General features: G+C 40.3%; 1 protein-coding gene and 1 pseudogene across 1 annotated transcript in view; both read right to left on the bottom strand.

The window, feature by feature from the left end:
• Positions 1 to 27,283, bottom strand: part of MYOM1 (myomesin 1) — a 135,371-nt gene that overhangs the window by 91,353 nt on the left and 16,735 nt on the right. Inside the window, exons 2-9 of the mRNA XM_022551339.2 lie at positions 26,116 to 26,256; positions 21,170 to 21,398; positions 20,352 to 20,509; positions 9,479 to 9,571; positions 7,742 to 7,830; positions 7,568 to 7,630; positions 3,795 to 3,959; positions 1,560 to 1,721 (exon numbers count right to left, since the gene is read on the bottom strand). Coding sequence (XP_022407047.2) covers positions 1,560 to 1,721; positions 3,795 to 3,959; positions 7,568 to 7,630; positions 7,742 to 7,830; positions 9,479 to 9,571; positions 20,352 to 20,509; positions 21,170 to 21,398; positions 26,116 to 26,256 — 1,100 coding nt within the window. The remainder of the gene's footprint in view (positions 1 to 1,559; positions 1,722 to 3,794; positions 3,960 to 7,567; positions 7,631 to 7,741; positions 7,831 to 9,478; positions 9,572 to 20,351; positions 20,510 to 21,169; positions 21,399 to 26,115; positions 26,257 to 27,283) is intronic.
• Positions 9,761 to 12,677, bottom strand: LOC111162982 (BTB/POZ domain-containing protein 10 pseudogene; annotated as a pseudogene).

Here is a 27,283-nt window from a genome sequence, read left to right as displayed (position 1 = left end):
GCCTGCCAATGCAGGGGACATGGGTTTGAGCCCTGGTCCAGGAAGATCCCACATGCTGCGGAGCAAATAAGCCTGTGCACCACAACTGCTGAGGCTGTGTGGCACAACTACTGAAGCCCGCACGCAGCAACGAAGACCCAATGCAGCCAAAAATAAAAAATAAATAAGTAAATAAATAAATTTATTTTTAAAAAAATTAAGGGGAATCCTAACACTTTTGTGTGCCTTAGACTCCTTTGGCAAAGTGGTAAAGAAAACCGAGAGGGCCCTTCTCAGAACAATGTTTTTAAATGCATAAAATAAAATAAAATACATGAGCTTACCAAAGAAACTAATTATACTGAAGTACAGTTATAATCACAGACCCCTTGGGAGTCTGTGGACCCCAGTTAAGGACACCTACATGACCTCTAAATTTCCACCCTCATCAAAACACCTAGGAGTTTATGGTTCTATTTAATGCACAAGAGATAAAAAATTAGCAAGTCTACTTGTATTGTTTATATGTTTATTTTCTGTATATTGTGACGTTTTGACATCTTAAAAGCCTTTCTGGGTGGGGAGAGATTTTCTGCCCCCATCTCCGGGGGCTAGCCAATTTTAACCCGTCCAGAGCTCACCTCCTCCATCTGGCCCGTGTACCCCAGGAGGAAATATTCCTCTGCCTTAATCATCTCAGCACCAGGGACCAGACAACTAAGCACGACCCCTGTAGCTTAGGGTCTGCTGAAGTTGTTCACACCAGCCAATCCTGAACTGTTTACCCCGCCCTGCCATGCCTTTTCCACGGGAACTCCAATACAGACTGCCGTCTAAGCTCTCCCTCTGCCTCTTCTGCCTCCTGACCAACCAGTAGTGCCTTTGCTTCCCCATGCGGCCCTGGGTGGTTCTCTAGGACCTATGAGTATAATACACTCTTTTCCTGAGCCCCTCCTCTGTCTCCTCGTGTGGCCACACCTGACTGACCATCACGTAAAAGATCACAGAGCACTGCCTTTGTGGCCTGGAAGTGTTCATCGTCTTCCAGATGTGCTAGTATCTCATGTAGAAATAACATTCCCACTTGTACATGTCTGACCTGTTAGAGACATCGTTGAAAAAAGAAAGCCTCCTAAAACCAAAAGTTATAGTTTGTCTTAAGGATTCAGTTGTAGCATCTTGTTTCCTAGTTCATTAAAACTAAAGCTATAAAGAAAAGGCCTAGAATGAAGTAATAAATTTGCTCTCCAAAATAGATATTCAAGAGTGAGTCCCCATCACTCTTTTATTGTAGCTTCTTCAAACTGAGACGGCTTTTTGCATCACTAGGATCTAGCCTCTCTACTCAGACACCTACAGAGCACTGCTCTGGAGGCTCATTGAAGATGAGGGAAGTACTGACATGAGAGTACTGACAGTAACATAGTCTGGAAACTGGTCACCTTCCATTCCAACTGGTGCCTTCAGGGTTAAATTTTTACATTGGCTCTTTCATCTTTACCAAAAATATGTTTGGATAGATTGACATGGCCTCGGTGTTTTAAATATTCTCAGATGTTCTGCTTTTTGCTAGGTCTTACCTCGAACAAAGACGTAAGCGCTGTATTGTTCATAATATTCTCCCATTCGTACATGGATTGTATAGAGACCTTCATCTTCCTTGTTGAGATGAGAAAATGTTAGTGTTGCCCGATCGCCACTCCAGTGTGTTTGCACCCATTTTGATGGAGAAACAGGAGCCCCTGGGGAACAAAAGTAAGCAAATTAACTGATTTCTTTCTCTGTTACTCTCTTCTTCCTCCTTCCCCTCCACTCTTCCCTCCCCCCAATTCTCTCTCTCTCTCTCTCTCTCTCTCTTTATTCCTCTTCTTCTATATTGAAAGCTATCTGAATATTAGAGGACGTCTGTAGGGCTTTGAGTCATTCTGCCATGTTTATATTGGTTAAAATGTTAGAGCAGAAGTGAGGGGACCAGGGCCAGATACATAATCTGCAGGTCCCAGTGCAAAATGAAATTACAAGGCCCCTTGCTCAAAAAGCAGAGGAAAAAAACACAGTCAAGGTACTAAAATATAAGGCTTTGTCCTCTAAAAATAGTTTATTACTTATAAAACATATTAGGGTAATACAAATTGCAAAAACTAATATTTTCATGCCATAATTTTACATACAAAAATAATACTTTATTAATGTGATACGCTGATTGATAATACGATATTTTTTACTTACTTTTCTGCAAATTCAGTTATTTTTAGTAACTTCATTCTAAATTGATATAACTGAAAGCAACATCAGTCACTCTTTGCAAATGCAAGATCATAAATTAGTTTTGATTTTTTTTATTTTAAGAAGGATCTTTCTGCTGATGAAACTATTAATGCAGCTGTTAAGAGTATTACATAGTCATAGTAATATACAGCTTTATACGTTATAGTATCATATGGTTATGGTGCTATAAAGTTAACATTGGGTTAATCTTATGATAAACTATTTCAAAATATAAATTTTAGTACTCTAGAGCTGACGATTCTTTTTTTTTTTTTAAACATCTTTATTGGAGTATAATTGCTTTACAATGGTGTGTTAGTTTCTGCTTTATAACAAAGTGAATCAGAGCTGACAATTCTTGAGGAACAATTTTTTCTAAAAAGATTTAACTCTTTATACAAATAGTTTCATGTAAGTCTGAATTTAATTTTAAATGTAAATTTACATAATTGCATCCTAATGTTTTCTCTTACAAGTCCTGTAACTTGTGGTCATACAAGAAACTGAAAATGACTTCATGATTTGTATATAATTCAAATGCCTGTTTATGCATTCTCTCACTGTATCTTTGATTATGAGGAAATTTTAATTTAAAAATTATCTTTCTTGTTAATAACTGCTTCATCTAAAGTTTCGTATGAAAATAGTATTCTTTTTCATTGAATGTGACAATCTTTAAACTTAATTTTTATTTCCAAGCCTGTGAATGTTTGCTTTGCAATGTTGTGGCAGTTTTCATAACCAGAGAGTCTAAACTCTGAAGAATACTAACTGCCTTATGTGCCTTACTGCAATGTCTATGTACATGCTTTTATTTTATAATACCTTACGGACAAAGTTTACTGCGTGATTGCTGGCAGTTCCTGTCACGGTGCTCAGGCGAGGAAGCTCATATCTGTGCAGATCCCACAAATACGCATTCTGGGGGCGGACGGGCAATCTCGGCTCCCACGGTGGGCGCCCACACTGCCCCACGTGGGACCCCTCCTCTCCTCTAGGGCCACGCCGTCCAGCAATGTTGCTGCTGCTGCTGCCGTGACTGGTTTCACTCTGGACCCAGGTCCTGGTCTCAGCCATGGTCTTGGGATGGCCCAGACTGCCCGGTGCCCACACATGCACTGAAGTTCAGGCCAACTGCATGGTGAGCATGCTGACCACCACCCACCGTGCCTGGGGACCAGTGCGCCTGCTCCATAGTCCCATTGGACTTCACTGGACTCCGCTTTATTTTACCAAATAAAATTAACTTAGAAAATGAATATACATCCACCTTGCAAAATGAGAATACAATTTTTTGTAATCCTTTCCCTATGTTACTTGGTGATAAGAAATTATAATCTCCACAAATATATTGCGAAAGTTCTGCTACTCTGATATATGTGTAAAAGCTTTTGTAACATCCAAAAGGTTATGTCCTCTAACGTTCAGATTCTGCCAGCTCTGATAAAGAGAACTGCAGTCTTATGGACATTCATGCTCTGGGGCCAAGCCTGGGCTGTGACCTTCTGCAAATAAGAACCTAGTGAGAATTCATTAGTAAGGCTCACCATTTCGGTACCACTGGATCTCCGGCTGGAAATGTTTAATTTCAGGAGTGATAACTACACGGCAGCCTAGACTCATCGTCTCGCCTTCTCTCCCGAAAGACACATCAAACTTGTCATCAAAGTGGATCTCAAACTTGGACGCATAACCGTAAGGGGTCACAGCAACTGGGCACAACAAAAACAAACATCAGTAATTTACTTTTTGTCATCAAAGAGACACAAGCATTTTAATAAGCACAGGCAGAAAGCAATCACAACAAACCTATCAAGTGACTTATCTGGGCAAAAATTAAGTCTTATAAAAGAAGTATGTAGCATATTCACATATATCATTATATTGAAATGGAAATTCTGTGTATGGAAATTCTTGCTCCATTGGTCAGATAAGCTAAATGCTTATTTTTACCATTATAATTAATAGAATTGAAAAGGTCAGGTTTAACGCCTTACATAAAATGTAAATGAACACCACATTTAGCTTCGACTTAAATATAGCTGCAATATATGCACATTAAAATGTTAGATTCTGAGTTCATTTAAACTTTACTGCTTGTACTCTTGGAACAAATAGCCATATCGATTTCTCATAAAAATAGAGTTTTTTAGTAAGTGGCTTCAGCTTCTTTGATGATCTGGGTTAAAAAAATACAAGAAATATCAATGGGAGAAAACAAAGTTTAAAATACCATTCTTAGAAATATCTTATTTATAGATTGAGTCAATACCTGCACCATAAACTCTCCTAGGTTTTATTTTCTCTTTTCTCAAAGGAAAGGGCCTGGGAAAATAATGACTATTTTTTGATGGCTTCCTGCATGCCAGGAACTTCACATTTGACATGTCATCTAATCCTTGCAAAAACTCCATGGCATAGTTACTAGTTTTTCCTCTCTTTCAGGTGGGGATATAGAAGTTCACAAATATATATAGCTAACGCAAAGGTTTCAAAGGCATCATGTGTGAAACTGAAATTCAAATGTATAAATGCCCAACTCTAAAACTTAGGCCCTTTTTCTCCTATTTCAATTCTCTTCCTAAGACCTCTTCGAATTAATTTGAAAATGCAAGCTAACATTTATTGAGTTCACCTTGTGCCAAGTATTGTTCCAAGTGTTTAATATCTATCAACTCAATTAAGCCTCATAATAACCCTATCAGGTAAGTACCATTATTATTCCCATGTTATCGATGAGAAAACAGCAGCACAAGGAGACTAAATAACTGCCCATATGCACCCTGCAGACCCAGGATTTACACTGGCAGGCTGTTTCCAGAGCCTGTGCTCTCAACCAATACATGGGGTTGACTTGACTTTGTGTGTCCCCAGGCAACCACTCACCAACAGGGAAATGACTTCTCTTTGAAGCGTGTGCCCCATCTGCCCCATTTTTATATGATGATGTCCCACTGAGATCAAAACACAAAACAACTTGAACAGATCTTGTTTATTGGGAAGTTGGGCTGGTTCCAAAGCTGCCTCAGGGAGTAGAGATAAGGGTTATAGGGAGGGCCTGGTTTAGGTCAGGGGTTGGCATATCTGTGAGCCAACTCTGGATTGCCTCCTGTTTTGTACCATGAAGAATGGTTTTTAACTTTTTTAATGGCTGAAAAAAATCAAAAGAAGGATAATATTTTGTGACATGGGAGAAGTCATAGGAAATTCAAATTTCAGTGTTCATAAATAAGGTTTTATCTGGATACAGCCATGCTCATTCATCTATCTATTGCCGATGGCTGCTTTTGTGTAACAGTGATAGAGTGGAATAGTTGTGACACAGACCCACACAGCCTAAACTATTTACAATCTAGTCCTTTACAGAAAATGTTTGCCAATCCCTGATTTAGAATATGGTTGGTATTAGAAAGACCAGGTTACAAGTCGCTATTCTATCATTATGCGTGGCCTTGACCCATGATTTAATCTCTCTAAATTGTTTCCTCATCTGCATAGCACAGATAAAAAGGCACCCAGTTCATAAGCTTTGGAGAGCATTAAATGAATCAATGCATATAAAAAATGTCCTAGGGGACTTCCCCGGAGGTTCAGTGGTTAAGACTCTGAGCTTCCACTGCAGGGGGCATGGGTTCGATCCCTGGTCAGGGAATTAAGATCCCACATGCCGCACGGAGCAACCAAAAAAAACAAAACGAAACTGCAAATCACCAGTAAAGCTGGCGGTGCTGTCTCCCAGCTCAAAAAAAAAAAAAAAAAAGTCCTAGTATGGAGTCTGGCACAACTGATCAATACATATTTACTAGAGCAGAACCAAGGGCAGAGAGCTTTATCCATGATATTTACCAGCATATTCCAACCACCTAAACTGGTACCTGGCACACAGTAGATGTTCAATAAATACTAGTTGAATTAATGAATAAGAGCCCTCCGTTCTCTATGTTGGGGACAACTGCACTCAGTTCAGGAGCCAGAGGAGGCTCTGAAAGATTAAGAAGTCAGAGAGGTTAGATTGAGCTGGGCTTTCAGACTTTGGCTTGATGGAGAATGGAAAAAACATGGATGATGATATAGAAGTGGGACTGAACAGGATACGTGTGGAGGATTGTAGAACGACTAATAGGCCAATCTTGGGGACATTGGGGATAAGTCATAGTTTCAAATTTCCCAGTTATTCTATCTCAATATAAATCAAATGATAGAGAAGGACATGATTTGGGATGTGTTCCCTCTTCACTCTCACCCATCATCCCCTCTTGCCCAGGTGATTGATACCAATGATTACAATTTAGAATGTTAAAATTAGGAGCCATTCCATGAAGTCGATGGAGTAGGTCATCTATAGACATCAAACTAATTAGTTAGGTGAAAAATTGAACCATGGGAAAGTATTTTCATCAACCATTTTTAAAACTACCACTTATTTTTTAATGTTTGGAAAATAAGAAGTTCGGGCTTGACTACTGTTTTCAGTCTGAACAGTGTAAGCATCCAATTACTTGAACAACAATAAGGATTTTACTTTCATTGCCACCCATGAAAAGAAGTTCTGATATAGATGAAATGATTGAAGTTCACAAATTTACAAATTACTATGGATCAGAATATTGTTAATAATTTGTTATTAAACCACATTTAGACCTCATTAAATTGCATTTCATAAATTAATGTATTTATTCATTCATCATCAAATACTACTCTACATCAGGTGCTGGGGCTTAAAGATAAAAGGTCCAGCCTTGCCTTCAAGTGTCTCATGGGTCAGTGGGAGAGAACAGTTAACAGTGTCCAGTGAGATAGATGCTCTTATGAAGGTGCCACAGCTTCACTGGGGGCACCGAACCCTGAGTGGGTGGGGCCTGGGGTGGCAGTGGGGTCAGACATGGATTTCTCAAGGAGTTGATACTGAACTAGATATTTAAAAATGAGTAAAACTGCTCTGATATAGTCCAGACTGTGTGTGTGTGTGCGTCTGTGTGTGTGTGTGTGTGTGTGCGTGGTTAAATCAATCTGCACAGATTTGTGTAATGATCTCAATTTAAACACAGAAAGACTTAAAAGCATTTTAAATGCTTTTAAGACTTAAAACCATTTTTAGCCTGTCACATCTGGGCATTTATAAAACCAGAACAAAGCAATTATATGCAGAAAGAGAATATAGTAACCAAAGAATCTGAAAAAATAAAACCAATCACAGGTAGTATTACACACATACTAGCATATATTATAATATAGACTATGTATTTATTTCGGCATTATGGAACAGCTTATTATGCAGTATTGTACAGAGATGACACAGCAAATATACTTTTAAACTTACAGCTGAGGGGCAAGGTGGAGGCCCCCGCATGGAAGCGAGTCTCATCAAACTCTCCCTTATATCCTAGAAGAGAAAGCAGAAAAGCATGCCAACTGTTCCTTGACTTTATTTTTTAGCAGTGAGAATAATTTTTTTTTAAATACACTTTGAATAAAACAAGTTCAGCAAACCTACTCTTTACCACAACCGAAGCATATGCTGAAAGCTCTCCTTTAACATTCATCGCCGAGGCCCGGTACTGAGCGGTGTCTTCAAAATCACATCTGAAAGAACGGATGGAAATGAGTGCCCAGTGCAGTGACACTCCTGGTACAGTCGCCACTCAGCATCCGTGAGGGATTGGTTCCAGGACCCCCATGGATACTAAAATCCGTGGATGCTCAAGTCCCTGAAGTAAAATGGTGTAAAATAGTCGGCCCTCAGTATCTGCGGGTTCCGCCTCCTCAGACACGGAAGGCCGATGTAATTGCTAGCTGTTTCATCAAGGATCTCTGCTAACAAGCCACAGGGCAAATCACTGACTCCCTCAGGGTGGGTTTCAGTCTGGGGGGCTACAGGGTGATGAAAAGACAAAGAAATAGCCTCTCCTTATAGACGCCCACAGACTCCCTGAGCCACAAAACGGATCCCGGTTAGTCTAATGTGCTCTAGCCTCAAAGTACAAATAAGTTGTTTAACTTTCAATTCTGCTAAGGTTCAGGCCCACAGAACAACACAAGAAGTGCCATTTGGAAGTTCCTCTAAGTTATAATGCAGAAATTGGGATGCTGTTAATGGAGTAGAGAGAGAAGGATCTCACACAGAGATGAACAGGCTAAGATTTCAAAGAAGGCTGTTCTGTGTCTTATCACTGCCAGTGTTCGTGTTCTTCATTGTTCCTCTGGGTTTAGTTTCATTTGCAATATCTTAATTCTTGTTGAAATCTACAGACATCAATAGAACCCCAGGAGGGTCAATACAGTTGCCTTTCCCATAGCTATTTAATTATAAAGCAACCACATAGCTCACTGCCACCTCAGTAGAATCTCCGACTGGCAGAATGGATGTAACTTTAGGAAGGGATCAATGCTTAGCAAAAGCCCCAGAGTCCCAGGGTTCTTTCTGCTTGAAGCCCAGCATCACCTGTGTCAACTGCTCTGACCTGAGAAGGCTATGAATCTCTTGAGATCAGAATGACGTAATTTATTTTTACTTTGACATCTCAGCATGTCATGGTTTTATTTGAACCGAAAATGCTGGCAGCTTGTTTAACTTTTCCATCCACATAACTAGGCTTGGATTTCAAGACCACATTAGGAGACATGATAAACCTTTGAAAACTTGGAAATTTTGATGTGGATTCTGCTTTCAAATTTTGCTTCTGATTTTGCTTTATAAACATCCCAATGTCAGGCTCTGCGTCCATCTACAGGCTGACAGGGTGGGCACATAGTTTCCCACAGTTCCTGGTGAGCTGAAGGAAAGAACAATTTCTCTAAGTACAGCTTACTTTCAATGTCACCCACCCCAAACTTCATTGGCCTTTACTGATTAAAGGCAAAAGTGTATAGTGATGGCATAGATTTGGAACTCTGAAAGGATAACTGAATATAAATGCCTATTTATGTAACTTATTTTCTTACTAATGTCTAAGAAAAACTCTCCAGTATATAAAAGGATAAATAGATACAAATGAATTTTTCCTTGTCGTCTTTGACTAAATTCAAGTAAGATCACTTTGGGAGGTAACGTGGGCTTGGTAAGAGTGTCATGCTTATCGCTCTTTGGTGTGCACCAAGAAGCAACGTATGGGACTGTCCCCCATCCTGATCGCGCTGCATTGGGAGGAAAAGGGGACAGTCGTTAACTGGAGCGCAAATTGCCACCCTAAGCAATTGCTGGGCAACACACACAGACCCTGATGTCTCTTACGCGTTTATCTCCAGAGTGTGCATTCCATATCGGCTTTCGATAATATACTTTCCAGGGTTTGCATGGACGTCTATTGGCACCTGGTTTTTATACCTATGAGACAATGGAAACAAGGTGAAGTAAGTTGAGGTGTAAATAGATTCATGATTAAAAGCAACACACACACAACTGTTGTTCTTGAAGGAACACCCGTAAACACAGCACTGAGGTCGGTAGTGGGGTCTGTTCAATAAATGCAAATAAAACACATTATAAATATTATAAAACTTCTTTTTCTTAACATTAAAACAATGGAATTTTATTTTGATGAAAAATGAGTTTACAATCATTTAGTAAATGAAGAGCAAACACTTCATTTTCCTATCCCATAACTCGAAAAAAATCATTAGTGAATAAATATCTGTGAACAGATTAAGGGTAAGGCAGACTGGATAATAAACCACCTGAAGTTCACACTCCCTGCATGTGACTCACTTGAAAAGGATGAAAACGGCACTGGAGATAACTGATAAGATATGGCCATGGAATCTCATCCTAATCATTCAAATAAGCCCAATGATACTCATTTTTTGCTCATCATGGGCAGCAAACTATACACATTTTACTGAAAGAATACTTTGATAGAAGCACTTATTTAGATTATATTGTGCATCACAATTATTAAAATGGCTTGAACAGTTCCACTTAACCACCATATATAAAGTGCAACTACATAATATTCTACATTTTACCTGGGGTGTGATGAATATCAATCTAGACTGAAAGTACCCTAGCTGCCAATTTCCACCACTTCTGAAAAGATCTAGATGTGTGAAAAAGGACTGTTCCCCCATACAAAGAACCAATTTCACAAACCTACTGGTAAACCAATACATTTATATAACTGGAACCTCAAGATGCTAGAATTGTAGTCATTTGAAAAAACATTCAGGGCTTCCCTGGTGGCTCAGTGGTTGAGAGTCCGCCTGCCGATGCAGGGGACGCGGGTTCGTGCCCCGGTCCGGGAAGATCCCACATGCCGCGGAGCGGCTGGGCCCGTGAGCCATGGCCGCTGAGCCTGCGCGTCCGGAGCCTGTGCTCCGCAGCGGGAGAGGCCACAACAGTGAGGGGCCCGCGTACCGCAAAAAAAACAACCAACCAAACAAGCAAACAAAAAAACCATTCAGCCATCCAACCATTTTAAAAACCATGGTCTTTAAAAAAGTTTACACTGCAATATCCTAAACACTGTTCTGCGCATCTCACAATGAAGAGAGCGGCCTTGCAGTGCAGGATGAGAAGAGCGCAGCGTCATTGTGAAGAGCAGCACGCTATGGTTTCCAGGAACATCACCATCACAGCATCGGATTCTGTGCGTCAGGATCGAGGTCATTGCTGCTAGAAGGGGGATGGATAGGGAAACTATCGAGCTCATCCACTTGAGGAGTTGGGTGCATGACCACCAGCTGGTCCTGGGGAATGTCAGCTGCAGCTGCTGCAAGGTTGGTGATAGATTTACTTTTTACACACTGAAAGTCTACACACTGGCTCTTTCCTTCTTCCTTCTCCCAAGACATTCGAATAAAGGGTCTTTGGACATAGTTGTAAATCACTTCTGGGCAGCCCCCAGGCCTTTTCTTTTACTTTTTTCTTTGTAGGTTTTATTTTATTATTTTATTTTCTTTTATTCCCAATCCAATCTTCTTAAGACCCCTCTCCGTCAAAACTGATTTGGCCACAACTCTGTTTTCAATGTACTTGAAAAATCTCTATAATTTTGTGCTATAAATAATTTGTGAATATTATTCTCCCATCTGTGGTGGATACTCTTCATCCCAATCAACCACATCATCACCTGTAAGCACCACTATGTGGCATTCACGTTCCCCACTCTGGGCACTAGCTACCATGAGAGGCAGAGTCATTTCTTCCAGGTAAAATTCGAACTGTCTATGGGCACCATCATTTGATAACTCATGCATTAGGGCACTGAGATCTCTACATTTAATAGTACTATATTCAAAAGAGATACAAAGAGAGTCGCATGGTTCTCTCAGTTCAGGAATAGATATGCCATCGGGACAATGGATTATTCCTGTTTTATAGTAATCCAGAATAGCTCGAAACACAGTAGAGCCAATCCCCTCTGCCACCTCATACTCTCCCTTCTCGCTGGGACATGTAGAGTTATGTTCTCTGCCAGACCCAAACATCCTGCCCAGCACTGCGTATGGCTGAACAGTAAAAATGGATGGGTCTACAAAAATTTAGTGTTATCCACTATTAGTGTCACTCGTTCTGACGTTCTTACATTCCGACCTCCTTCTTTTGCATTTTCATACACAAACACCATTTCCCCAGATGTCTTACAGCTACCATCTGAACTTGACTGACTACTGTTTCTGCTGCTGTTCCCAGCACTGCTCCTGGAACCATTTGGAGATGCTTTTTGAGGATGAGGACTGCTTGGACGAGAGGAACTGTGATCTTTTTCACGTTCAACATGATGCTGTCGTGTTGAAGTAACATTTCTAATACAAGGAGTGAGCTGAGATTCTGTTCTTTCGTGAGACGAATCTTGTGATCCACTTGATCTTCGTCTATCTCTTGATCTCTCGTTGAGAGAGATCAAGTCACCATGTAGACTCATTTTGGTGTGGGCAACAACTCCTTTGGCAACATGTGGGGGAGTACTTGAATGTTTATAAAGTTTACGATGTCTACTATTCAATTTCCGATCCCAGTTCTCTGGATCACTGGAGTTACTGTCAAAAGGATGAGGCCATCCTGCCATCCCACTTCAAGCTTCCTCACATTGCTGCTCTGAGAGCACACATGTAGCACCCATAACCTGTAGTCCCCCTTGAGTGTCCAGGCGCAGGCCGGGGCCAGCGACACCTCCGCTTCCTCCCCAACTGGATCCCTCCGGAGGTGTCTGTGGCCGCGGATGCTCTGGCGGCTGCGGCTACGAGAGCCTCCCCAACAGGTTGCAGGCTGGCTCCTAGGCTGCTTCTCGCCTAAAACTTCTTGATGAATGTGCTTTCCTCTCCTCCATTACAAAAATTATGTTCAAGAAGTTGGCCATTCACAGCAATGTGGTTGAATCTTGCGTGTGTAATGTTGAGTGAAAAGAGCCAGACACAAAAGAGTATAATGATTGCTTTTACGTAAAATACAAAACCAGAAAAGACTAATTAATGCTGCTAGAAGTCAGGAGAGTGATCCCCCCGGAGCGGGGCAGGGGGGATTAAGGAGACATCCTGGGTACTGAAATTGTTTGGTTTCTTGATTTAGGTGCTGGCTACCTGCATGTATGCAGTCTACAAAAATTCATCAGAGTTCTACATTTATATGTGATACGCACTTTTTAATGTGCATATGATACTTCAATAGAAGATCTAAAAAAAAAGAAAACAAAAACTTGCCTATTGTTGACACAACAGAGAGGAAGGCTTTGAGTGGTTTTTTTGTTGGCTGTCTGTGTAGGATGAAAGCAAAACATTCTTCCCACTAACATTCTTGCATGTTGTTCAAAACCTTGTCATTGCATTGAAAGCTCATTATATTTGTTTTACTCTTTTGTGAGCAAGCATAGCTCTCCTCTTGGAAGAACTTAAAATATCAATCATGAAAGAAAACTACTGACAAATAGGAGCTGAAAGATTCCCTTTCTCTGACTGGCCATCCTTGGTGAAGCCCCTTGAGAGGCTGGCGCTCCATGGAGGGGCCCCTCCTGAGACACTGTCTCCTGAGTCTGCAAGGGGCACCTTCTTCACCACGTCCTCAGGTTCTCAGTAGCTAGTGGCTATGGTGCTGGACCAGGCTTTTCTGCTTAAGCCATTTTCTGTCCCAAAGAGGAGCTGGACTTCATTTGATTCCCTTTAGGACACCCCACTTCACTTGTGCAGACATCGCAAATAACGCTAATAACCATAACGGACACAGAGTTTTTACTGTGAGCCAGGCAAGTGCTTTAAATTCAATCCTCACAACAACCGCACGAGATGGTACTACTTTTAACATAGTAAAGTAGTAGCATTTTCCAGATGAAGAAACCCAGGCATGGAGAGGTTAAGTGTCTTGCCCCGGCTCTCACGGCTAGAACAGCAGATCTGGGATTTGCACCCAGGCAGTCTGGCTCCTGACAACATGGGATGCTTCCACTTTCCAGCTGTTCTCTATTTAGCTGCATTTTATTTCTTCAGATTTCTGGACATGGTTACAAGGAGGTTTTGGAGCAGGGAAAGTTGTGGAAACGGAGAGAAAGAAAGGAAATAATCTTCAGCCAGTCCCTACCTCTTCCCAGCTTGTACACTCATACACTCATACACACACACACACACACACACACACACACACACACGTGCACCCTATGTCCCTAAAATGCATCATTTTTTATACTTTAAGAAATGTACCGTTCTCCTTCTCCACCTAGCAAAATCCCAACTCGTCCCTCAAGGCTCTGATCAAATGTCACTTCTTCAATAATCTCTCCCTTGAAATCCCATACAATATCATTCCTGCCTGTCCGCATTGGTGTTACTTGGTTCAAATGGAAATATATAACATTTATCAAATTATGGTTGGACAAGTGTCACTTCTACTAAGGTGTGCGTGCCTTGAAGCTGGGGATTGTGTCTGATCCCTACTTACTTCTATTGCCACTCTCAAGGAAGTAGACATCACAGGCAAATATTAGGCACTCAGTGTTTGCTAAATTGGATTGAAAAGAGTTATTGGGTAACACCATAGATTTAACTGTGCTTCCTGATTTGGGGCCGAAGGAACGGAGTTCTGATAAATCCATCCTTCATGATATGGATAATTTAAAATAAGTGCATGTGAAGAAGGTGTGTTGAGGCTCTTTGTGTCCCGGTTCCCTAGGATGTGAAACGGGAGGGCGGACTGGCTTAGGAATCTCAGCTGTGTAGCAGGTGTAGGGGCACAGCCTTCTGCCCCACCCTTGGGAGCCATCCCTAGCTGTTTCTGACAGCCCAGAAGCAGCCTCAGTTAGCTGTCTCCCCACAGGGCTCCAGGCAGACAGGACTGTTTGATCAGAGATGGCGTGTAAAAAGAAATCTGCGGCTGCTCCTAATCTGGAACATTCCTTGCTTTGATGAATGACAGGGTAGAACATGTTAATCAGCATGTCCTCCTGACTGAATTGGTTTAGGTCATTTCACACTTGACTCAGAAGCTCCCTCTTGCTCAGTTTTCTCCTTTGCTGTGGTGTTTTCGGTATTTCCTTCTAATATAAGAAGAGAAATATGACACCCAGTTCTGTGTGGCAGGTGCTACTTGACCAAACAACTGAGTGACACTCTATTTGGCTTCTGACCAAAAACGTTGTTCATATTTCTATAAAGTTTGAATTAAAACAGCATTTGCAGCTCCCAGGCTTTCTTCACTTTCCTTGTCCTTCTGTCCAATCCGACTTAGCACCTCAATGCCTTCCCCTCCATCCCCCGACCCCCAGCTAAACAGCCATGGCTTCTCTGTCTCTGTCTCTCTGTCTCTGTCTCTCTCTCTCTCTCTCACACACACACACACACACACACACACTTTGAGAAGCTTCCATTCTCTCCACTGGAACTCCAATGTCAGTGTAAGAAGCATCTGTTTTAAAGCTGCAGACATGGATTAAATGAGGAAGTGATTCAATTCTATTCTCCAAGGAATTCACCTAGCTAGGCGCTCAGGTTCAGAGTCATTTGCGATTGGCTGTCTTCACCATCAAGTCAGGGGAGAAAAGTAGGATTTGAGGCCTGCTCTGTATATGCTTCACAGTTTGTTACTTCTGGAAAATGAAATTCCAAACTGGTCAGTCACCGGCTAATTTTGGAGAGTTATCTACACCCTGGGGTTATTTGTCAGAGGGTTTCTGCAATTCCTGTGAACATTTAGCTGTACACCATTTTCCTTATCATTTTCATGTAGAGTCTATGAACTAGTTAATGAGCTTCTGTTACAAGTATTTCTAGAATGATACTCTTCATGTATGTGTATAAAATACACACTTAATTCCTCCAAACAAATGTCTGTTTGGATATTGGGCTGACTTTGATAAGAAGGGATTACAGTGAAAGCTCTTTGGCAGTGTAAAGCATGGTCAAACAAAAGGGCTTCACTCTAACTTTTCTCTATCAGCAAATAATGCCTGCCAAAATGATCCTTTCATGTTGAATACCCCTACGAGTGCGGTTGCTACTTAGAATGCAACCCTACTGTTTTGAATAAATAGCTGTTACTTTAAAAACCAATTAGCTGAGAGAGAGCTATTCCATTAGCATAGAATTTGGACTTAAATAAATAAGAAAAATCTAAAATAAAATCCCAAACCCTTATACCTGGGAAGTAATTATAAATAATTTTTAACTATTTTAAAAGCAGGCTGTTTTCCTAAGATAATATGATAGTAATTGCTAAATTTAAATACATTGTGAATAACTCTAATCTTGTAAACAAATTCAATACATGATTCTATCATGGAATTTGTGAATTCACATAATTTGCAAAAATAGATTAAGGCTTTTCCAAATCTCTGAACTCTTCCTAAGATACATTTCTCGTGCTATTTTATTCCCAGGTTTTGAACTCTTATCATGCCTAATGACAAATATCTTTGTCTATTTGACAATGACTTCAGGGATAATCTGAAGAATTTCAAATATGTATTTTTAAGTGTCTTGCGTGAGGATCTAGCCCAGTAACCACATACACATCTGAAAACCTGGGTATTGAGTGAGCATTAGACTAATACTAACCCCCACTCACACATTGCTCCAGGGAGTTCGTGCGCGTCTCCCTGCAGATTACAATCCAGGCTTCCACTGAAAAAACGGATTTAGACTTTGGGCTCGAAATGCAATTAAATCTGGCTCTTTTTTAAAAAAAAGAAGTGTAAAATTAATGCAATTCTCTCCTTCTCTTAAAGAGAACTTTTCTCCCTCATTTCACATAGTTTTTACAATTTGGCTGGGCAATACAGGCATATGGTTCAAGGACCAGAAAATATCAGGGTGCCCGGGAAACATTCTCCTTCCTCAAACCTGTCTGCCTTCTGCCCAGCTCCTCCCCACAGCTAACTGTTCTCCTTAGATTCTTACATAGCCTTCCAGAGCTTCCTTATGCAAGTAATATGGATACAAACATAAATGTTTTTCCTCCCCTTTTAAACCAATATATAGCCTATTAAACAAGTTATTATATAAATATAGCCTATTAAGTAAAACAGCTTTGGCTTTTCACCACATATAGATTTCTCCTTCTCTGTTGACAAGCCCTCCTTCGGGATGGCCTGCTTCACTGTGGTGGTGCAGCAGCGTCATCTACAGCTAACTTTTCTACTGGACGCAAAGCCCACAGGCTTCCTTCTGCTCGGAAAGTGAGCTCAGCGCCTCCACACCGGGCCCTGATGAATGATGGGCGCGCCTGTCAGTGAGCGCTCCCTGGCTACCCTCTGGATTCCATCTAGACGGATTTAGTCAGTATGCGGGGTTGGCCAAAGAGCAGCTGCTGTGTGTTGATATCATTTGTTAGACCTCAGGGGCTTCCATGACCTGAGGGTGCCCAGTGGAAACTTGGAACTGAACCCTCTTTGGAAAGGAGTCTGAGGGAGCCAGGCCCCAGGCACACATGCCTTTGAGAGCTAAAGGCTTCAAGCGGAGGCATCACAACTGCCCGCAGCAGCATCACACACTTATTTCTGTACTTTCCCTTCTTCTACTCAGTAAGGTCATTCTCAATTATTTCTTTCATACTCATACTCAGTGTCAGGCCCAGGAAGCTGCAGCTGGGTACCAAAGAGGCATAAATGCCAGCAAATTAGTCACCACCAACCGTGGTTCTTGCTAGGTCGTGGATTCCCTGGTCATTGAGGGGAAGGATGCTCACTGAAGATCGCACACTCTGGACCAGCAGCTTGCAAAGTAAATTAGAGCTTCATTTCATGATTATTTTTAAAGAGGCAACGTACCCAGCAAGCTATAATTAATCCTACATGGAAGTTTACTCTCAGAGATGGATTTACCTTGAAACCAGTGAAGCTCAAGTTTCAGGGTCTCTCACCAGCATGCGTCCCCATAAGGCTCTGTGCCTAATGCATATGACTTAACTTTATATTCTTTTTTGTAAAAGTGCTCCTCAAATTGTATAACTCTTATGCCCCACAAAACCTGGATCTGACCTTAGTTATTGCCACAGCCAATTTTCAGTTATCTGCTAGCTGATTGTCCAAATTTCAGCTTTATGCAGGGGCAAATCTTGCTTGCTAAATAAGGTGAACTATTTTCTTAGTGGTCCACTGGTTCTTTTGTTTTCATATTTACTTCTCAGTTGACTTGCAAGGCAACAGGACTTTCTGTGAAATGGTCTGATCCGTCCCTACTGGGAGAATTCTTGATACAGAATGGATTTGACTTCTCCAAGCACAAAAGGGGTCACGAGAACTAGAGAAGGTTTGTTCCAGTCAACGGACAGCCTCCCAAACAGCCTCCCAATCGTTCCTGAGACAAATCTTGCCTCTGTGCCTTTGTTTTTGATTCAAATGAACCCCTAGGCCATAAAATTCATACGTTAAGGAAATAAATACTTCAAAGCTAAAGGTGAAAGATTTGACGGATCAATCATACTTCTTCTCAGCCCCATTAGTGAAGATAACTAAAAACTGACAGTATGGGCTTCCCTGGTGGCACAGTGGTTGAGAATCCACCTGCCAATGAAGGGGACACGGGTTCGAGCCCTGGTCCGGGAAGATCCCACATGCCACAGAGCAACTAAGCCCGTGCGCCACAACTACTGAGCCTGCGCTCTACAGCCCGCGAGCCACAACTACTGATCCCGTGTGCCACAACTACTGAAGCCCACGTGCCTAGAACCCGAGCTCTGCAACAAGAGAAGCCACCGCAATGAGAAGGCCGTGCACTGCAACGAAGAGTAGCCCCTGCTCGCCACAACTAGAGAAAGCCCGCATGCAGCAACGAAGACCCAACGCAGCCAAAAAAAAAACCCAAAAACTGACAGTATTTCTATTTTCCAATTTGACTGGAGTTTTACGGGTTGACAATTTAGTCATCTCATATTTTTTCTGTGGCGTTTTAATCTTTTTTGTTTGTTTTTATTTTTTTAACATCAACATATTTACTCATTTGCTTATTTTTGTTTGTTTTTAAATCACTCCTTTTTCAGCCCACAAAGCACTATGTAAGGAGTTTAATCTCTAACAGAATTAGAGCTCTGCCTTTGTAGAACCCTATTACTCTGGCTTAGTAACACCATCAGTGGTACATGGCATGTTTGTATTCTAGTTGCTGAGTATTTAACGGAATAAATAAATGCTTAAGAAATTAATATTTACCTCCTAGAGATTACTTTGTATTCTTTTGAAAATCATCTTTAACTCTGATGTTTAAAAATCAGGAAAACAGAGATAGGACACTGTGTAATACATATATCTACTTAAGGACTCCAATGATTCGTTTATTGGTAGTACATTTTAATTCATGAAAGATGAGAATTTTTTTTACTCATCAAGTAATTTTTTTTAAACATCTTTACTGGAGTATAATTGCTTTACAATGGTGTGTTAGTTTCTGCTTTATAACAAAGTGAATCTCAAGTAATATTTCTTGGAGCTAAAAATTTGTTATTCTTTATGTATTTCTATAGGAAAGTTTGGATTTTTTCTGTGGTGGGAAATAATCAGTTTTTTAAGGGGAAATGTCCCTTTGATAGGCCAATTTGTGCAACTCTATAGGTAGAGAGAAAGGTGGGCAAAGATGGACTGATTCCTAACTTACTATAGTATACTCTTATACTTTTAAAGCTTGGAAATTGATTTTTTAAACTTCATTTTCATCTAAATATGTTCCTACATTTCTCATCTTTGTTTACTATAAATTATTTGCCTTGGTAATATAGAGCTGGCTTTGGTTTCATTCTTTGGTTTTCAAACTCAAGAACCCTGGAAAGAGTTTACATACAAGAAAAACTGTAAGTAAATCCAATATTACCACAGGCAGATTGATATCACAGGTGAATTTTTAAAAAACACAACTCACCACCTGCTCCTTAAGAATAACCTTAGCTAGCAGTTTATCTTGTCAGCCACCTCCATTATGCTAGCCAGGTGTCCAAAGAACATTAGAAATAACAGAAAAGAGAGGAAGAGACAGGCACTCTTTGGGTGACAGTGCTATTCTATGAAGTGTTTATACTGTGACATAGGGCATATTTACCACCACTCCCGAGGAAAAGGGAGCTGCATGCAAAATACCCCTGTCGGAGAAGAAGACGGAAAACGCCTTTTAAAACTGGCTCACAATCCTCTTCAGACTTCTGCTCTCTGTGGCAGACATTCATGCCGTATGATGGGAGAGTTCTGAGTTTAGGGATCACAAAGTCATTGACAATTGCAATAGGATATATAATGGACGGAAAAAAGGGGAGCTTATTCGTTATGGAACAAAAATTTCTTCAGGCCCCATAGTCGTAACAGCTCCCTCTATTTTTTGGCTTTAGAAAACACATTAAGACCTCAGCTCATGTGAGGAGTAGAGATGGAGCCCTCTGGGTCTTAATTACTTTTAAAAAGGCAGTATCGCTTCTCATCACAAAATGATACCAAATAAATATGCTGACTAAATTTTAACACTTTATATAAGATAAAGATCCATTTGTATAGTAGGATTATAAAGTATCATAATAAATCGTAATGGATGCAAGACTCTTCTTTCCTTCCATACATGTATTCTTTCTTCACTATTTAAAAAATCTATTCAAATTTGTAGATGCTTTCACTGACTCTTGCATATTCACAATGTCACATGTTTTCACAAGAGGTAAAATTAACTTTGAGTAATCGATTCTATGAGAAATTTTCATAACGATAGCATACCATGTGAGACGAGGTTCTGGCCAGCCGGCTACAGAGCAGTGTAATTTTACATTTTCTTTCTCCCAAACAGTGTGGGAACGAGGTTTAATGACAAATTCAGGAGCATGGAGAAGATTATCTTCATTCAACTTTTTATGATACGCCTCAGTTTCTTCTAACTGAAAAAAAAAATCAACATATTATGAAATCAAAGTAACATGTGCTACAAAAATGTAATGTAGAAATCAAAATGATCATTTTTTTTCATTTGGAGCCTTACTTTTGCATTCATTTCAAACGAATTCCCCTCACCCCTTTTGAAAACAAACACATCACTTAATTTTTAACATTGTAAGCCTGAGCAACATATTTTACTTCTCTAAGGTGGATTTCTTAAGGTTCTTCAAGAACTTTAATTTCTATAGAACCTAAAACTTCACAGAATTTAAATATTAAGTGTGTCTTTCTTTGACCTATACATTTTGATGTCTTTTTCCTTTTGTTTCTCCGCAAGACCACGTATTTCTTCATTTGAAGCTAATTAATCTATATTAACACACATATACACAATGTTACATGCATTTCTACTTTTTAAAATTAATATTTATTGGAGTACAGTTGATTTACAATGTTGTGTTAGTTTCTGCTGTGCAGCAAAGTGAATCAGTTATACATATACATATATCCACTCTTTTTTAGATTCTATTCCCATATAGGCCATTACAGAGTATTGAGCAGAGTTCCCTGTGCTATACAGTAGGTCCTTACTAGTTATCTACTTTATATATAGTGGTAGCATTTCTACTTTTGTAAGTTATATTAAATTGTCTTTTTTTTACCGTTTTTTTCAGTGACAGGTGTTCTGCCTTTTCTCGAATTGCAACTTTCCTCGACTTCTCAAAACCTTCCTCCTGGCGAAGCATGGATGTGGACTGTTTGGATACTGTGGACTGCTTGGCTGCCGTGACTCCTTCCTCTCTAGCAAGGAGATTCCTCTGGGCTATGTAAGCAGCAGCTTCTTTAATTCTTTCTTCTTCCGTGTCTGTAATTCCACTGACATGCACTTGGCTAAAATATAATAACAGCGAAATATGGATATTGCGCATGGCAGTGATGAGATAGCCCAATTTTACCAAGTTCAAAGTGCCTGACCTCAGATGCTGTACACTGTGCCCAAAGAAAACCTGACATAGAAAGACCTGGTAAATAGGAGCTAACTCTTCACACATGGCAGTGATCTTCACCTTAACCAACAATGATAACCACAATAATACTACCTATTCCGGCTGTGGTGCCTTGACAAGTGGTTTTTACATACATTGTCTCATTTTTCCCCACAACAACCCTTTGAAGTAAACTGTACCCTCTCTACTTTAGATATATGGCAAAAAGACACGGAGAAGTTAGATAACTTGCCCAACATCATTTCTTTGGTTTCCTTAGTGTGTTTAAATATGATTTAGTCTATAAAAAAAGATTAAGTTACTACTTCCTTCCAGAAAAGACGATATTGTGAAATGACAGACAGTTGTGTGGCTGTGATTCTGATTTTCGACTATGTGCTTGATCTGGATTTTGTAACTCAGATGATGTAATGCATTGCCCAGAGGTGCTGCACGCAGAAATAAGTTGTAAATTTACGTGAGATCCTTAAGCCTAGTGGGTTTCCTTTCCATGATAATAAAGGTTGTGTGTGTGTATATACATATTTAATATGACAGCCTTACTTTGTGCTTACACACAGCCCTGTCGTAAAGAAATGATCAAACTCACACCTGAAGTGTCGATGCTGACAAAAGTGACTTGCTTTTACTCATAATTGATGATGATGATGGCAAGTGAGTGGCTACATCCCAAAGTGCTGTGCCTAATATAGTAGTTTATGATAGAATTTGTGCTGTGATTTAGTAATATTGTTTAAAATATTTGGATTATTTTAAAGCTCCTTCAATACCTTTGTTGTCAATCCTATTACATGTTTCAGTGAGGAGTATGTTGATTATATTGAAGATTCTCTTGAAATTGAGTCTCCTGAGACCTCTTAAGGCAGAATTGTACATTTGTTTTTCTTATAAGAAAAATTACTTCAAACTTCAAGCAAACACTGCCATTGTGTCTACAAGTCCCTGGCACCTGAATCTATACAGTTTGCTGACGAGTAGGACACAACATTTGCACAAGCTTGGAATTTCTCATGGAATATTACAAAAACATCTGGTAGACAAATTAGTCCACCTTGCGTTTTACTCAACTTAGTGAGTAAATTTTAATTTCTTTTCCCTTCTCTCTATCTCTCCAAATATTAATAAGTAGTCTCTACCAACGAAGTTATCTGCTATAATTTAGGGGGAGAAAAAGGAAGATGGAACATTTTTAGCTTAGTGTCCTGACATAATTACCTCTAACTTTTCTTTTTGAATGAGATAGGAAGTGAATGAATTAATAAGTGAATACAAAACAAACATCATGAGAATCTACTTGGAATTCTCTATAGAGGCTAATATACAATATAGAGATTTGAAATGAGGTTTGTAATATGATTCAATATGTATAGTAATGGATTATATTCAATGCTAGTCCGGCCCCAAGTTGAGACAGCTCTAAGTGAAGTTCACATACCCTTTAACAGTGGATGTGCTAACATAGCTCTAGAGGGCAGAATGGAGTCATGGTTTCCCTGCCTTTTCCATTTGCAAATAAGGTAAACCTTGGGGGAAAAAACTGTAATTATTTCACAGGAAAACTCAAGTACACTTAAAAATATATTTTTGACCCAGGACAGCAGGCACATTTGCCTTTAAGTAAATATAAGTGCATGTCAGTTGTAACCCTGCTATAATTTGGGTACAAGAGCAAGAATACGATACTAATATCAAAAACACACTACTGCAAATTTAAAATAAATTTAAAACCTTTCCAGGGCTTCCCTGGTGGTGCAGTGGTTGAGAGTCCGCCTGCTGATGCAGGGGACACGGGTTCGTGCTCCAGTCCAGGAAGATCCCACATGCCGCGGAGCGGCTGGGCCCGTGAGCCATGGCCGCTGAGCCTGCGCGTCCAGAGCCTGTGCTCCGCGGCGGGAGAGGCCACAACAGTGAGAGGCCCGCGTGCAGCAAAAAAAAAAAAAAAAGAAAACCTTTCCAATACTCTATATCTGATGATTTCAATTTAAAACCTGTTGCTGACATAAAGTTAGTTCTACTTATCAGACTATAAGAAGTGGAATTTTCGGGCTTCCCTGGTGGCGCAGTGGATAAGAATCCCCCTGCCGATGCAGGGGACATGGGTTCGTGCCCCGGTCTGGGAAGATCCCACATACCGCGGAGCGGCTGGGCCCGTGACCCATGGCCGCTGAGCCTGCGCGTCCGGAGCCTGTGCTCCGCAACGGGAGAGGCCACAACAGTAAGAGGCCCGTGTACCGCAATAAAAAAAAATTTTTTTTTAAACTTTAAAAAAAAAAAAAAAGAAGTGGAATTTTCAAGTGCCATCCAGAAGAAACCGTATTCTCCAGAAATATACTACGATTGCATTTGCCAATCCTAGGGGGACTCTCAGCTCATCCACTACCAGCCATGTGACTTTCAGCAAGTCACTGAGCTTAGATTTCCTTGTCCAAAAATTGACATATTAATATCTCTCCAGGGCTGGATGGAGGACTTAGCAAGATAGTTTATATAATGCACCTAGAGTGATTCCCAGCAAGCAATAGGTACTCAGCAAATGTTCATTATTTTCCCATCCTCTTAGATTGTTAATACTGTCAATACCATTATGCAGTGTTATTTTCATAGTAACAGAATATAGGAGATGGCTCCATATAAAAAATGAAGGTCAGCTAGAAATAAAACCTAGAAGATAAAATTTTTATTCACATTTTCTTTTATCACAGTTTATTTTGTAAATTATCATTTATTTTTTTAATATTTATTTTATTTATTTATTTTTGGCTGTGTTGGGTCTTCGTTGCTGTGTGTGGGCTTTCTCTAGTTGCCGTGAGTGGGGGCTACTCTTTGTTGTGGTGCATGGATTTCTTACTGTGGTAGCTTCTCTTGTTGCAGAGCACAGGCTTTGGCACGTAGGCTTCAGTAGTTGCAGGTCACGGGCTCAGTAGTTGTGGCTCACGGGCTCTAGAGCACAGGCTCAGTACTTGTGGCGCACGGGCTTAGTTGCTCTGCAGCACATGGGATCTTCCCGGACCAGGGATCGAACCCATGTCCCCTGCATTGGCAGGCAGATTCTCAACCACTGCACCACCAGGGAAGCCCTAAATTATCATTTCTTGAGACTGGCCTGGAGGGGACAAAATGGTTTGGTGGGGAAAAGGCAGGGAGAAGATGGTGAGTGAGCAGCTTCACTTCATGCCCACACAGGTGGAGAGGCATGCCATGTAGGTTAATGCTAAGCTGACATGATTTTTAAATGATTTTTTAAAAAACAGAGTGGGAAAAAAGAAGAAAATAAAATATCTCACTTCTCTAACCTAGCCATCTCCTAAAAGGAATATGAGTGTCATTAAACCAACTGTGATGAGGTTGATTCTGGGCAAGCATACTTAACAATATAAGTATGTTTGTCTGGAAAGTTCACTTAAAAAAATCAGATATAAAAAAAAAGTCAAAGAGGGCTTCCCTGGCGGCGCAGTGGTTGAGAGTCTGCCAGCCGATGTAGGGGATGTGGGTTCGTGACCCATCCGGGAAGATCCCACATGCCGCAGAGTGGCTGGGTCCGTGAGCCATGGCCGCTGAGCCTGTGTGTCTGGAGTCTGTGCTCTGCAACGGGAGATGCCACGACAGTGAGAGGCCCGCGTACCGCAAAAAAAAAAAAAAGTCAAAGGTATAAAATGAAAAGCTAAAAGTAGAATATTGTTTACCCCCTTACCTTCCTAAGTAGGTTCAGAGCAATTATGACATTAGCCTCCAAAACAATTCAGAAAGGAACCATCAGAAAGCAGTGGAAAGAAAAAATGGAGGGAAACAGAAGTAGGTCACCCAAAATTACACCCGCATTATTGCCTAGTGATTTTCCTGAGAGCACTTGCCTGGAGAAGACGACCTCATTCTGAACCATCTTAGCTCTGTGAATAATTCTCCATTCAAAGGAAAATAAACAGGGAAGACTCGGAAAGTTCCTGTTAAACTTTAAGTTGGTGTCTTGGACAAGTCTCCTTTCAAGATTCCTTTGTATATATTATCATTCAAAAAAATGTTTATATTATAAACAAATTTGGCATTACACAGACAGGTGATTTAGTGATTATTTTGTTTGAACTTTACCTCATGTAAATCTATTTTACATTTAACAAACATAAGCCAGGCATTATTATGGTGCAATTCTTTTAGTCTACGTTATCTAAGACCTTTTTTTCTTCATAATGAATAATAATTAAAACCACACTGGCAACCAATCTACCTAAACATATCATCTGATTTTTTTCTTTTAGTTCACCCAATATTTTATAGTTTTAACCTTTCTTTCTACTCTAAACATAGTGACTATATAGAGAGTCGAAAAACTAGCATCCAATACTCAGCTTCTAATTTCAACTAGTTACATAATTAGAAATAAGTTGCTGATCATCCTCTTTTGTCATATAGCCATCCTATGTGATGGCAAACAGTTTTACAATGAACACATCTCCCTCCGTGCATGGTTCTGAGGTTCCACAGACCTTTCTCAACCAGTACATAGTAAGTGCTCAATAAATGACAGCTGCTATTGTTATTACTACCTGACAACATTTACTCTCCACTTTCTAATAATCAGATCCAGGGAGAAAATCCGTACATACCGTCCTGAGAAAATGGGCACCATGTAGTCACTTGGCAGATTTTCTTTCTTCTCTCCAGAGAGAAGGCTTTTCTTGGCTCTCTTTGTTTGGGGGCTCAACTTGGATGAATAATCTTCTAACATCAGACTGGAATCTGTAAGTCTGAAAAAAAACACCCTAATGTTAGTCTATAATTTAAAAAAATGCTTATAAAAGGAAGTTTTAAGTTTGAGGACGTTTTACAGAAACCTAGATGGCTAATGTTATAATCATCTTTTATCTTTAGAGCTAGCGTGAGAATGACCTCACACAATGCACTCTATCTAGACACAAGAGAAAAATAAGTCTATATCAATTTTTAAAAATTGCAGTATAACTGCTTTACAATGCTGTGTTAGTTTCTGCCGCACAGTGAAGTGAATCAGCCATATGCATACACACATCTCCTCCCTCTTGGACCTCCCCCCGCCATCCCACCATCCCACCCAGGTAGCCCATCACAGAGCACCGAGCTGAGCTCCCTGTGCTATACAGCAGGTTCCCACTAGCTATCTGTTTTACACATGGTAGTGTATTTATGTCAAATTTCATGGCTTTTTCCCCCTTAAAATTTCGAGGGAAAGTGGCAGTGCTTTGGTAATAGTTCCAAATACCCTTTGCTGTTAAGTTAATGTTGGAAAATTAGGTGGTCTACATAAACGGTTTGGATACGTTGTGTATCCAAATGCTTTCAGGGGATTGATACAAAAGCAGATTTTCTGTATTGGGAGCCCAGGCAATTCTGATGCAGGGCCTCTAGGTTCAACTTGAGGCCTTTATGTAGTATAGACAGACTCCGTCTGAAAGGACACTGGGTTCATCAAACAATAGAGTTAATATACTTTCTGTGAACACACAGCGTCGAGTGACTCGGAAAATTACAGGTTTGATAAAGAACACTTTTCTAGTGCTGTTGCACACAAAAATCCACCCACCCATGCACACTGGTGCGAGTGTACACTTGGAGGTAGTTATTGTTCTAATAAACCAAAAAAGGTGTCAGCAGAGTGGAAAACATGACAGTAGAGATTGCACCTAGAGAAAAGAATTGATGAAATTAAAAGGACAACCTTAATCTATATAGTTCTTGAATGAAATGAAGTGCATCTTCTTTCAAATGTATAGAATTTGGCATAAATTTCAAAAGTTC

The sequence above is a fragment of the Delphinapterus leucas genome, chromosome 14, assembly GCF_059928025.1.
Source record: "Delphinapterus leucas isolate spDelLeu-1000000601 "Yukka" chromosome 14, BTC_Dleu_Yukka2, whole genome shotgun sequence".
Classification (NCBI taxonomy): domain Eukaryota; kingdom Metazoa; phylum Chordata; class Mammalia; order Artiodactyla; family Monodontidae; genus Delphinapterus; species Delphinapterus leucas.
This window is presented reverse-complemented; position numbering and strand designations above follow the sequence as displayed.